We start from the raw sequence: 14377 nt of genomic DNA on the forward strand, positions 1-14377 counted from the left end.
GCTTTAAGTTCTCTCTCTCTCTCTCTCTCTCTCTCTCTCTCTCACTAAAAAAAAGTCTTTATTCCTCTCCCTAATTTTACTCATTTTTCCTCTCGTAATTTTCTAAACTCGATTATCTTCACGAATTTCAAAAGCTTTTTCCGTCCTCTTTTTAACGACCGATTACTTAAAACAACAAACGGCGAATCCTTTCAACAATTACGTCCTACTAGCGATTCAACCCCTTTACTGCGACCTACTAATGATGGCACAAAGGGGTTTCAATCCGCCTGCAAACTAAACTCATTTTTCAAAGGCTATAACCCCGGCAAGATCAAACCGCTTAGAGCTAATGCCGCCTGAATGCAGTAACGAGCTATAATAGTATATCTGAGAGCCGATGAATGGTCTAAAAAGTTATCAATCTGCATGAGCATTTCTAAAATATTGAAATTTATCTCCGTGCTTGAACGAATACGCGATGACTCACACACACACACACACACACACACACACACACACACACACACACACAAGAACACTGCCCATTTCAACTCCGCCGATTCATTTGATTGATTGAAATAATTCCACGTCGCCGTTTAATAAGATAATGACTAATAAATAAATATAATCAAAATAAGATATTAAATACTTCCAGGTAAAAATAATGAGTGCAAAATGAGGAATTGATTAGAGCTAAATGATATAAAAGAGTTACCTGCCAGAAAAAAAATATGAATGTAAAGACTGCATAAATGAATAGAAATAAAACTGAGCTAAAAACTTCAAATGTAATATAGCAGTCGAAAAACGAGGTCATTTATTAAAACGTAAAAATTAAAAACAGTCGCCTCAAAAAAAAAAAAGATGAAGGTAATAAATGAGTATGTAACAATGGCGTCTGTGTTCTCAGGTGCGCTAATGACTCAAACACCTGGCCACTCACCTGAACTAATTGCTAATTCTTACTAATCACTAAGCCCAGCGCTCGCTCTTCGATGCATGCAACACAATACGAAGACTAATTAGGAACACAATGCCAGCAACACGTGGCAATTACACTTAGCCGTAAAGAAACGCAGAGAGAACACAACCAAAGTAAAGACATAATCTCATATCAAACCAATAGCCATCGGGTCAGTGCAAATTATGAAGTGACTGGAATTCTCTGCTATATTAACGCTTTTCTTCTCTCTTTATCTAGACTTTAAGGTAAATTTACATCTTGAATCTGTACTAAATAACACATTTTTCACATTTTTCTTCTCTACCTAGGCTTGGAAGATAAATTTGAATCTTAACTCTGTACTATAATGACACTTTTTTTCTCTATATGTTGGCGTGGAAGGTAAATTTACACCTTAACTCCTAAACTGTGAGGTGGATGCAATATTTCATTATAAAGCCGAGTAAGGAGTTAAGTTTAGTCATTCTAACGGTCAGGCGCTGTAATATTAGGTTGCAAGATTAAGGTACACACACACAAACGTAAATCTCAACTAAGATCACCCAACTCTCTCCTTCTTTCGCTTTCCACAGGTTTCGCCATTCTTAGGTTGCAAAATGAGGAGATGCACACACGAAAGTAAACCTCAACTAACATCTTCCTCACCGTCTCTCCCTTCCTCTCTTTCCCTCCCTTACTTTCCACAGGTTTAGACATTTTTACGGCTGTGGTATAAGGTTGAAAAATGAGGAAATGCACACACGAAAGTAGACCTCAACTAACATCTCCCTCACCGTCTCTCCCTTCCTCTCTTTCCCTCCCTTACTTTCCACAGGTTTAGTCATTTTTACGGCTGTGGTATAAGGTTGCAAAATGAGGAAATGCACACACGAAAGTAAACCTTAACTAACATCTCCCTCACCGTCTCTCCCTTCCTCTCTTTCCCTCCCTTACTTTCCACAGGTTTAGTCATAGTTACGGCTGTGGTATAAGGTTGAAAAATGAGGAAATGCACACACGAAAGTAAACCTCAACTAACATCTCCCTCACCTTCTCTCCCTTCCTCTCTTTCCCTCCCTTACTTTCCACAGGTTTAGTCATAGTTACGGCTGTGGTATAAGGTTGAAAAATGAGGAAATGCACACACGAAAGTAGACCTCAACTAACATCTCCCTCACCGTCTCTCCCTTCCTCTCTTTCCCTCCCTTACTTTCCACAGGTTTAGACATTTTTACGGCTGTGGTATAAGGTTGAAAAATGAGGAAATGCACACACGAAAGCAAACCTCAACTAAAGTGAAACCAAATTGTCGAGTCCGTTTTGACGTTGGCTCCCGTGGGTACATTTCTTCCCTCTGCTCTGCCACACAGTCCCAACACCTATTTTTTCCTCTCATATGTTACCTATAGCTTACATATTAGAGGAAGAGATAGGTGTTGGGACTGTGTGGCGAGGCAGAGGGGAGGAAAGGACCCGCGGGAGCCTTCGCCAGACCGGCAACGACATATTTGGAAGACTATAAGTAACCCTGAACTAATCTCACCCTCTCCTCTCTCTCTCCCTCTCCCACAGGTTTCCTCAACACAAGCCCCAACGCCAGCGGACCCGGAGTCGTGGGCAACCAAGGACTCATGGACCAGCTGGCCGCCCTCACATGGGTCAACGAGAACATTGCCTTTTTCGGCGGCGACCCACAAAGAGTCACCATCTTCGGCCACGCCTCCGGTGCCGCGTGTATCAACTACCTAATTGTGTCCCCCGTGGTGGTGCCAAGTAAGTGGGGGAATGGGGAGAATGAAAAAAAGGGGAGAGCGGAGAGGGAGAAGGAGGGGAAGGAAAGGGAGAGGGAGTAGGTGGAGGGAGGGAGGGAGAACAGTAGGGGGACAGGAAGCAAGAGAGGGAAAACAGGGGGGAGAAAGGGAAAGAGGGGAGGGAAAACGGGAGAGAGAGAGAGAGAGAGAGAGGAGAGAGAGTAGAAAGGAAATGCAATGTGTAAAGAGTAGGCGTGAAAAGGGAGGGAAAAGAGGAAAAGGGGAGAGAGAGAATGAAATGTGTGTGTGGGAGGGAAGGAGGGAAAACGAGGGGGAGAAGGGGAAAGATGGGAAGCAATGTGTAAGGAGAAAGAAGAGGGAGGGAGGGAAAAGAGAGGAGAAAGGAGAGAAGGAATGCAACGTTTAAGGAGCAGGGAGGGAGGGAAAAGGGAGGAGAAGGAAGGGAAGAGAGGGAATGCAATATGTAAGGAGCAGGAAGAGGGAAGGAAAGCAGGAGGATAGGAGAGAGAGAGAGAGAATGCAATCAAGGTGTGAGGAGAAGGGAGAAGGAGGAAGGGAAAAGGGGAAGAAATGGACAAAATGAAGTAAATTAAGAGGTATAAGGCTGTGAGGAGAGGAGGAAAAAGAGGAATAGAGGAAATTTCTTCAGCTAAATGGTGATGAGAGAAGGAGGAAGGGGAGGAATATGTATAAGAGAAGGGGAAGGAAGGAAAGAAGAGTAAATAGAATATAATTGTTAACAGGTGGGGCGAAGAGGGAGGCTGAGAAATATTGCGAAAACGGAGATAAATTTTTAAGAGAAGAAAAAGAGAGAGCGAGAGGGAAGGGGACCGATATGACAAAAAAGGAGGGAAGGGAGGAGAGAAAAAAGAAGAGGAAGAAAGTGAGGCTAATGAATGGAGGTAGAGCGGAGGGGAGAGAGGGAGAAAAACGTGAGGGAAGGAAAGAAACACGAAAAAAGGAAGAGGTACAAGTGGAGGAAGAGAAGGCGGAGGGGTAGGAAGAGGAGGAGAGACAAGGAAAGAGAGGAGAGAAGAAAAGAGGTGAAGAAATGGGAGCAGTTTCAGGAAGGAATGGGAGTGAGAGAAAGAGAGGAGGAGTGAAGGAGAAGACAAGGAGAGGAGGAGATGGGAAAGGAAAAGAAAGGAAAAAGAGAAGGGAGTAAATAAGGGAGGGAGAGAGAAACACTGAGGTGGAAACTGGAACACGGAGGTAGGGAGGAGGAAAAACAGAGGAGAGAGAGGGAGGAATGGAGAAAACAGAAAGTAAAGAAGGAGAAAATAGGACAAGTAGGTGAAAACTGAAAATAGGAAAAATTGGATCAGGTGCGAATGGGAGAAAATAAGAGAAATGTGGAGAGTGAAACGCGAGAGGGAGAGAGAGAGGAAGGATGGAAGGGATAGATAGCATTGAGAATAAAGGAAAACTGGAAATGCGAGAGGAGAAGGATGAAAGTAAATGGATGACCGGGAGCTGAGAGGAAGAAGGCGAGGATGGGAGTGTGTGTGAGTGAGTGAGTGGAATGGAAGAGACGGATAAGGGAGGGAAGAAAATGAACCAGGGGAAAGAAAGGAAAAAGGAAGGAAGTCTGGAGACGCAGAAGAATGAGACGAAGAAGGAGAAGAGACATACAAAAGAAATAAACTAGTGAAAGGAAATGGAAAACAGAAGACTTAGAAAAACACCATATTCTTTTTTTTTTATCCACTATCTGTCTTCGTCTGTCTGTCTATCACGAACTTCTTTATTTCATTCTCTATCTCTCTTTTCGTCTCTGTATATCTATCGCGAGTTTCTTTTTTCATCTACTATTTCTCTTTTCATCTCCATTTATCTCTCAAGAACTTATTTTTTCATCTCCTATCTCCCTTTTCATTTATATTTATTTATCTATCTTTCACTCCCTCTCACCCATATACTGACCCTGAATCTATCACATAATAAACTAAAACAAACAAGCATAAGGAGACAGAGAGACAATGCATACAGAATAATACATCCACTTGAAATCCTACACACACACACACACACACACACACACACACACACACACACACACACACACTTCAGACTTTATAAAGCAGTCATCCATCTTCTCGTGAGCCAAAGAAACCACAATCAACAAACTTTCCTAATCCTTCTCAACAGACTTTTCTTAATTTTTATAACTCTCTCTCTCTCTCTCTCTCTCTCTCTCTCTCTCTCTCTCTCTCTCTCTCTCTCTCTCTCTCTCTCTCTCTCTCTCTCTCTCTCCTGCAGTGACAGCATAGATGAAAGCAGGCAAATTAAACGTCTTTCACATGCACACACACACACACACACACACACACACACACACACACACACACACAAACAAACACACATACACGTATACACACTACATCTCTAAACACCTAATGAATTGTCTGACCTGTGATCGTTGTGTGTGTGTGTGTGTGTGTGTGTGTGTGTGTGTGTGTGTGTGTGTGTATTATTAATATATTTTCCAAACTTCAATTATAGGGGTAAATGTCCCTTCTGAACCCCACGTAATGATACCACATGCACTATTGACATCTTTCCTCCGCCTTCCCTCCTCCTCCTCTTCCTTCTCATCCTCCTCATCCTCCTCTTCACCCTCTAATCCTCTTCCTCCTACTTCTACTACTGTTACTATTACTATTACTACTTTTCTATTCCATTACACTACCATTATCCTTTCGTTTCCTATCTCTTTATCTTTCTTTTTTCCATTTTCACTTTATAATCATCGACTTCGTTTATATCTCTTATTCCTCACACAATCCCTTACCATCACATTTTTTTTTCTTTACTTCTGCTCCTCCTCTTCCTTTTTCCCTCCGAACACTTCACTTCTCATCACTCCTCCTTGCTTCCTTTCCCTGTTCCCCATTTCCTTCACTCTTCCTCCTCCTCCTCCTCCTCCTCTTCTTCCACTTCGAACACTTCACTTTCTTCACTCCTCGTCGCTTCCTTTCCGGTATCTCACAACCTTGACTCCTCTTACTTCTCCTTCTCTTCTTTCTCCTGGAACACTTCACTTCCTGCAATACTCCTCGCTTCCTTTCCGTGTATCCCACTTATATGACTCCTCCTCTTCCCTCTTCTCCTCTTCTTTCCCTACGAACACTTCACTTCCCTCACTCCTCCTCGCCTCCTTTCCCTGTATTCCACCTCCCCACTTCTCTCCCTTCACAGATCTTTTCCAGCGGGCGATTCTCATGTCCGGGTCGGCGCTGAGTCCCTGGGCGGAGGTACAAGATGCGCTCTCGGTCACGGCACGTCTTGCTAAGCTCCTCAACTGCTCTCTGCCCTCGAGCCTCAGCGACAGGCACCCGGAGACCATCATCTGCCTGAGGAACGTCTCGGCGGACCGGCTGGCCACGCTAAGCCTCCCGCAGTACAAGTTCACGTCGCTCTTCGGGCCGAGTGTCGACAATGTGGTTGTGACGCAGGACTTCAAGACTCGGATGAAGAGGGTGAGTGTTGGTGGGCGGAGTGGTTGGTGATGATGGTTGTAGTGATGGTGATGGGGAGGAGGGGGGTTGATGGTGATGGAGGTCATTTTTTTTTTTTGTGTGTGTGTGTGTGTGTTATGGTGATGGAGTTTGTTCGTGTGGGGAAAAGGATTTGAGATGATGATGATGATGAAAGATAGAGAAAGATAGATGGATGGCTAGATAGACAGAGACAGATATAGGGATAGACAGATATAGAGAGCAAGAAATACAGAGACAGACAGCGACGGAAAGAGACAGACAGAGAGGGAGAGAGAGTTGAGCGAGTCAGGAGGATGAGCGAAACGAGATGCTGGTAAGGAGAGAAAAACTACCTGTGCAGAGACCCATTAAGGCCCAGCGCGTCTTCAGGTGATTTACGGTGGATTATGCAGCGCCACCCGTTCACCTGCGAGAGAGAGAGAGAGAGAGAGAGAGAGAGAGAGAGAGAGAGAGAGAGAGAGAGAGAGAGAGAGAGAGAGAGAGAGAGAGAGAGAGAGAGTGTGTTAATTAAGGTAAGGGCAATCTATAGGTCACTTCTTTCTCTTTAATCTAATCGTGACCTTACAGAGAAATATGAAACGCACACAATCCTTTAAAACAAATCGCATTCAATAAATTCTATAAATAAATCGTTCGGAAAATATTTATCTGTATCGTATTCGCTAAGTCTTCATCAAACGTTCACAATTCTCTCTTTGATATATTTGGACGCGATTTCAAGCATATTCTTCTTTGACTTTTCGTTTATACTTATTCATCCCAACTCGACTATTGATTTGACTTCTAATATCTATTGTCATTATTTATTATCATCCCATAACGCTTTCATATTTTATTCCTCGCATTTATGGTGATTTTTTTCCCAGACACGATTTAAGATTTCGTTCATTATGTTTATTTTATTATCTTCAATACTCTTCAAATAAACACGATTTTAGCTTTCACTCTTTACATTTACGTCATAGTTCTTATCTCTTTACATATATTCAAACACGTATTTTTTCTTTATATCGTTCATTACGTTTATTTTTTCCTTTCGAATTAACCCAGACACGATATATTTTTCTTCACATCCTTCATTTCATATATTTTTACACAAACATTTTCCAGTTTTTTTTTTTCCTCCGCGCAAGTTATCAACATGAACGTCGCCGGAGATATTTTTTCCACTCGTTTTTCCTACTTTTTTCTTTCTTTTTTTCCCGGGGCGCGGCAGGTGAGACACAAACAGGTGAGGCGGCGGTGCTGTTGTTACCTGGGCCAGCGCTAGCCCGCCCCACCTCGGCCTCCTCCTTACCTGGTCGCCACACTAATTACCTGGGCTAATACCGGCCACCCAAATAGTCTGAGTTGATGAAGGTAATCGCCCGCCATAACAAGCTCCCAAAAAGCGATATAATTAGGCGCGAAATTTTCTAATGACGGACGAGATTCTACCAAACTCATTTACTCATATATTTATCTCTCCATTCTGAATTTACGGTTAAGTTACATACTGCATTAATTAGCTCGTATTTAGGAGGGTACTTAGCTCGCTTTTTTATGAGTCACCTGCGGAGGGAAGGAGGAAAGTGGGAAGGAGGGAACAGAGTGAAGAGGGGAGGATAAGGAGGTGAGGATGAGGATGTTTTAATAGAGGAAGGAAAGGGGCTGAGGAGAGGAGAGGATTAGAGGAGAACGAGGAGAAAGGAGGAGGAGAACGAGGAGGAGGAGGTAGAGGAGGAGGAGAACGAAGAGGAAAAGCAAAAAGGAAGAAGAGGTTTAAAGAGAAAAAAAGTAAAGAGAAATTTGTATTGATTCGGAAAGTGGGTTATTTTTGGTGTGTGTGTGTGTGTGTGTGTGTGTGTGTGTGTGTGTGTGTGTGTGTGTGTGTCAGCCCTTGTTAGTGAAGTTCTCTCTGTGGCTTCTGGTTATTATTGTCATCATTATTTCTTCCTCCTCTCCTTTCGTCATCCCGTTGCTATCTCTGCAGTACAGTTCTGGTCTCCTAATTACAGAAAGGACATTGATTTACTAGAGAGGATTCAACGACGCGCCATGAAAATGATTCCAACCTTAAGAGCTCAAACGTACGAGGAACGACTCGAGCGACTCAATCTCTTTACATTGGAGAAAAGACGCCTACGAAGGGATATGATTCAAGTCTTCAAGTACCTGAAAAAGTTCAATAACGTCGATTACTCCAAATTCTTTGAACTGCAAACCAACTCATGAACTAGAAATAACGGTTTACCCATTCAGTCGAGTCGATGTAACACAGACATTGGGAGAAGTTTCTTTTCAAACCGAGTCATCCGCCACTGGAACAATCTTCCCTCAGAAGTAGTAAATGCGAATACCATCAACTTCTTCAAATATCGAATCGACTTTCATTTCGTTGCGTCAGGAGTAAACTGAATTCCGAGGTGCTTTCATCTGCTCCCCAGGCCTCAAGTGGATGTCGAGCAGATCAATTCACCAAAGCGGGCAACCTCGTAATGAGCCAATACTCTTTCTGTTACTTGCATTTCCATGTTTTCATGTTTCCATGTTTCCTCTTCCTCTTCCCCCTCCTCCACCCCCTCCCATCCTCATCCTCTTTCTCTTCCCTTCTGCTTCAGGAAACAGAATTTACATAATCTTCTACACTCTCCTCCTTTCTTTACCTAACACCCTCTAGGACTCTCCGTCTCCCTCACCCTCTCCTTCAGGATCCCTAAAAACCACAGTTATAAGTATCCTTTGCGTCTCCTCTTTCTTCTCCTCACCTGCTCTCTTCTTCCCCTTCCTCGCCCACCCTTCGTTTGTTAATCTCCTCTCCTTAATCTGTCTTTCCATCTACAATATTTGGCTGTCCACGCTGTTTATTACTCCTTTGCTTCCTTCCCTTCCTTCGTTCCTCGCCCTCTCTCTCTCTCACTCCATCTGTCAGTATTTGTGTCTTTCGTCTATCATCTTTCTCCTTCATGTCTGCAGCACCCTCTAACTCGATTCTTTTCCCCCTATTCCTTTAGTTTATCTTTGAATGCCTTTAACTCTAGATCTCTCCCTCTTTTTAAAGATTACATTCTTTATAATACCTCCTTATATGTCATTTACCCTTCCATTACCCCCCTGATAACTTGACTGTCTCCTTTCCCTTTTTGCATACTGGACTCTCTCCCTTCAAAACACTTATGTACCTATCATCTACCGCGTCTTAATCCCTCTACCCAATGATTTGTTAGTCTTTTCTCGCCCTCTCCTCTCTCTCTCTCTCTCTATCTTCCCTTTACTATCCCTATCACCTCTTTCGTCCATTCTCCCATCTCCTTCCCTCTCTCTCTGTGAGTTATCAATTACTTCCTCTCCCTTCCCTTCTTTTCTCTCTTTCCCCTTCCCTCTCTAAGTTTCTCACAGCATTGTCCCTTCTTCTCTTAGCATCTCTCACCTCTAAGAATACGTCTCTCTCTTTTTCCTCTTTCTCCTCCTCCTCCTGCAATGTCTCTAACACTATCTCACTCTCTATAGTGGCCCAAAGATTCTTCCTTCGTCGTCTCCCTCTTCTTTATCCTCCTCCGAGCTTCTATCTTTCCCCCCCGTCTACACTGAACCACGCCTCGCTTTCCTCCTCTCTTGCTTCCTCTCTTTCCCTTCCTCAACATCTCACCACATCTCTCTTTCTCTCTCTTTTTCCCTCCATCAACAACCCTCAACAGCTCTCCTTCGCTCTCTTTTTCCTTCCCCTTAGAGCTAACTACAACTTCTTTCCCATCTTTAAATACCTCACCGTATTTCTCCATCCTCTTCTTTTCCATCCATTCCTCCCTTCCTCCTCTACTAACAGATCACCTAACTTTTCTATCCCTTCCTTAATACCTAGCCCATCTTTCTTCCCATCATCTCTCCATCTTCTTCTAATCCATCCTAATCCATCTCTCCTCCCTCCCTAACCCTAACAACACTTGCATCCCACCTTTCCCATCCTTCCTACCTAACCTAACCTACCCACTCTCAACTCCACTGCAAATCCACCTAACCCCATCTAACCCCTCCTCTCCTCTTTCCCCCCCATAGGTGCTGGAGAAGAGAGGGTTGAGCGTCATGTTCGGAGTCACGGAGGCTGATGGCTTCCCTCAACTGAACAAAGAGCAGGTGAGGGATGGACTGGACGTGTCGGCGCGGAACAGGCTGCTGCGGACTTACGTGAGGAATGTGTACCACCACCACCTGCAGGAGATCTACCTGGCCATCACGAAGGAGTACACGGACTGGGGCAACCCTTCGCAGCATCCCTACGTGGTGAGAACTTGACTAGAATAGAAAGACAAGACTAGGAAGAGACAGAGAAGGCTAGAAAAAGGAAGGTATAAAATAGGGAAGACACAATAACAAAAAAATCAAGCATAATGACCAGAAAAAAAGGAAAATAAGAGGGTAGGAAAAACTAAGGGAAAAAATAAAGCAAAAACAAAACAAAAACAAAGCAAAAGAAGCAAAAATAAAAATACAAAAAAGGAAGACAAAATTGAAAGACAAGAATAGAAAAGGAAGACAAGAGTAGAAAAGGAGTATTCTGTAGAGGAGAAAGAGAAAAGTATAGACAGTGAGAATGAGCCAGAGAAGCAATGTAGGGAATGAAGTTATCTAGAATTGCTCGAAGGAGAGAGATGGTTTTAAGGTAGCGAGGAAGGAGTACGAAGTCTAAAAGAAGGTTCTGATAGTGAGGACGGGCAATGGGAAATAAATTTAGGAAAGGCAGGGATCACGGTGAACCCAGTAAAGCATCTCTTCTTGTGTGGTGAGGGTGGTGATGGAGAATGGTGACAGGGGAGAGGCGGGAGAAAAGGAGAAGAGGTGAATAGAGAATGGAGACTGGGAAGAGGAGGAGAAGGAGACAAGATTAAGTGGTGAGAAGGGATTGGGTCAGAACAAAGCACGATAAACCAGGGCCAGAAAATCATTCTATACGGATAAGAAGCTCGAGTTGCATAACCTATTAACTGCCCGTATCAGGTGTGCACAGGTGAGTCTAATGAAAACGCGCGTGTGGCTTACAGGTGAGGAACTTGGTGGTGGAGGCCATTAGCGACGGCTCGTACCTGGCGCCCCTCATGCAGTTCGGGGAGATGGTGAGCAGCCAGGCGCCCACCTACATGTACGTGTTCAGCGATGGCAACCACCACCACGATAAGGACAAGAAGGTATGTGGCGCCATCTCGAGCCAAGCGTCAGTACTAAGATAGCATCTTTAAGTGACAGACTATTATCTTCCCCTTTCCTGAATCTTTTTTCCTCCAATCCACTTATTTGGTATACTTGAGAATTCTTGGCAGGATGATATTCACGAGAGAGTAGCCTCCTCTGGCAAAGTTAATACATACAACATGAATTATTTTTTTAGTCCCTGAATGCAGTGCAGTATCAAGTTACTTTCGTAAAATACAATGCGGGCTTGGGGGCGAAGCCCCATATATGAAGTATAGTTTGTGTCCATACAACACACTGCTCTATTGCTTTTCCGTCGCAAATGGAAGGGGGGGCGAGGGGGCCCCGTTAGGTAGGTTACGTAAAGTTAGGTTTGGTTAGCTAAATTTATTCGGCACGCAATGTGGGGCGGCGGAAAAATATGCAGCGCAGGACGGGATATGGCGGCGGCGGTCCACCCGGTGTTGCGAGAAATACTTCCTCGCAGAAATAAGTCGCTCTGCTGTTCAATACGCATGCACACTGGGGGAATACATAGCAGGAAAAAAACATAAATATGCCTGGTTTTGTTTTAGTTTGTCCACATGTGATCTTTGTGAGCGGTGAGTGAAATATAGAAACAGTAAGCAAGTTGAACCTCTTTGCGAGCTATTTTGCGGCTGCGGCGGCGGGTGCATACAAGGTATTGAAAAGTCAATCATTTAGTGATTTCCGGAGAAAAATACTCTCCATGATAAACAGCATCATATTTTGCCCAGAAACAAGAAGCCAGCATCTCTAAATTAGAAGGCTACACTTTTGTGAATAGTCCCTCTTTGGCATCTCGTTATGTTGCACTTTAAAACACATACCTGGCATCTGTTTCGACTTTATCCTTGGTCTGTTTCCTTATTACAGTAAAACAAATGAAAATTCTGATATAACGCAGTTTTCTTATTTTTTAATTCTAGCTTTCGATATACATCATTTCTTACTTTGATGCTCAGGATTCCGCTTATATCATTCTTAACTTATATATCTACTTTCTCCTATACATCAAACGTTATTCCTAGTTGTAGTTTCTGTTGCTGGAATTGCTCTCTCATATGCTGATGCTTAAGTCTGTTGACAGAGAAAATGAGAAAGTGAGTTCTGTTAAATATTTCTCATCAAAATCCAAATTCTTGTTCCTATGTCTAGTTTATGTTAGTGGAATTGCTCACTCATATGTTGATGCCAAAGAGTTTGTTGATAGAGATGATAAAAAGTGAGTTCTGTTAAAAAATTCCCACCAGACCCCAAATTCTTATGCCTATGTTTAATTTCAATTGACAAGATTACTTTCATACGCAGATGCTTGAGTTTTGTTGATAAGGATGATAAAAAAAGATTTGTTGTATAAAAATTTCCCACCAAAATCCAAATTGTTATTCCTACGTCTAGTTTATGTTGGTTAAATGACTCATATGCTGACCCTTAAAGATTTTTTTTATAAAGGAAAACACGAAAAAGTGCGTTCTTTAAAAAAATTCCCACCCTCATTAAAATCCTGTTCCTATGTCTACTTTTATTCCTATGTCTACTTTTATTCCTATGTCTAGTTTCTGTTGGTAGAATTCCTCATTTGCTGATAAAGGAAAATATGCAAAAGTGGGTTCTGTAAAAATTTTCCCACCCAAATCTCTCCTTCGCGTTCCTCCTAAAGGCCGGGTCACACGAGTATTTATTTCGGGAGTTTTTGACGCCGGCACTTTTTCACGCCGGTGATTTTGCCGCCGGTGTGGTCACACGATGCTAGCCGGAAAAGAGGGCGCGTTTAGGCATATATGTAGAGCGGCAGCAGGTAAAGGCAATTAAGAGATTAGCAAGGCAGTTAAATCTTCTTGGATGTCTTGCCGCCAGCTGCACTTTTGGTGATCTGGGATTCTTTGAATGGGTGTAGCCCACTATTTCTCCTCTCCCATGGCCCTCTCGTGGTCCATGGCCCTGGTGGAGTAAGGTCTCTCTCTCTCTCTCTCTCTCTCTCTCTCTCTCTCTCTCTCTCTCTCTCTCTCTCTCTCTCTCTCTCTCTCTCTCTCTCTCTCTCTCTCTCTCTCTCTCTCTCTCTCTCTTTCGTTTTCCGCTTCAATGTTTTCTACATTCTCCTTGTTTTCAACACATTACCGTCACATATGGTCTGCCTACCCTTACGTTAACACATTTAATTAACTTTCTTCTATTCTCTGTTTTTTTCCTTTCCACTCTGTACTCCGGCCATTCAGCGCATTCAGTCCCCTCTATCTACCGTTGTCCTTATGCCGCCACGAAGAGAATGGGGGCCGGGTTATTCACACAACACCTGATTTTGGGGACTCCCTCCTGTCTGAGTCACTCTCATAGAAGCATCATATTTTTCCTTGCCACCAATACCTCTCCCCCAAGATCCAGGTCGCTGTATTTTTTCATGGCTCATTGCCCCCTGGGTTTTGTGGGTCCCGGGGTACAAAGAGTGGCTCGCTGCGCCACAGGGACACGTCACCTCACTGTTGTGCAGGCTAAGATGAGACCTTCGTTGTATATGTTTATCTTCATTTGTTTATCATAATGATAAGGGAGTGGATGGAGGAGGCAGTGGCACCTCTCAAGGTTAGAGCGTCAATGCATGCCTTGTAATGCAGTCCTAGATTAGATCCGTAATGAACACCACTGAGTGCCGGGAATCGAGCCCGAGCCTTCCGAGTAGAAGCCAGGCAGCATACCAACTAGGCCAACGATGAGCTAAAAGACAACCGAACCGGAAGCCGTTTCTGCGGACTATACCTGACGCCCTCGCCCCGCACTGTGGACAGAAGGTAAAGGTGACCCCGCTCACACGGATATTCTCGCTGTGTTATTGCAGTTTCTCTAACATAGACTAGATCCTTGAATGCACAACAGAGCCGCTTTTGTGCACAAGTTCGTCACGATGGAAGCCTTGGAAACATACTCCACGAGAGAGAGAGAGAGAGAGAGAGAGAGAGAGAGAGAGAGAGAGAGAGAGAGAGAGAGAGTACTGG

The 14377-nt window shown here is 43.7% G+C and overlaps 1 protein-coding gene across 1 annotated transcript in view; it reads left to right on the forward strand.

The window, feature by feature from the left end:
* The window catches only part of LOC126980460 (neuroligin-2-like), a 143365-nt gene that overhangs the window by 116739 nt on the left and 12249 nt on the right, over positions 1-14377 (forward strand). Inside the window, exons 4-7 of the mRNA XM_050830382.1 lie at positions 2498-2698; positions 5896-6176; positions 10233-10457; positions 11216-11359. Of these exons, the coding sequence (XP_050686339.1) occupies positions 2498-2698; positions 5896-6176; positions 10233-10457; positions 11216-11359 (851 nt within the window). The remainder of the gene's footprint in view (positions 1-2497; positions 2699-5895; positions 6177-10232; positions 10458-11215; positions 11360-14377) is intronic.

Source organism: Eriocheir sinensis, chromosome 44 (genome assembly GCF_024679095.1).
Source record: "Eriocheir sinensis breed Jianghai 21 chromosome 44, ASM2467909v1, whole genome shotgun sequence".
Classification (NCBI taxonomy): Eukaryota; Metazoa; Arthropoda; class Malacostraca; order Decapoda; family Varunidae; genus Eriocheir; species Eriocheir sinensis.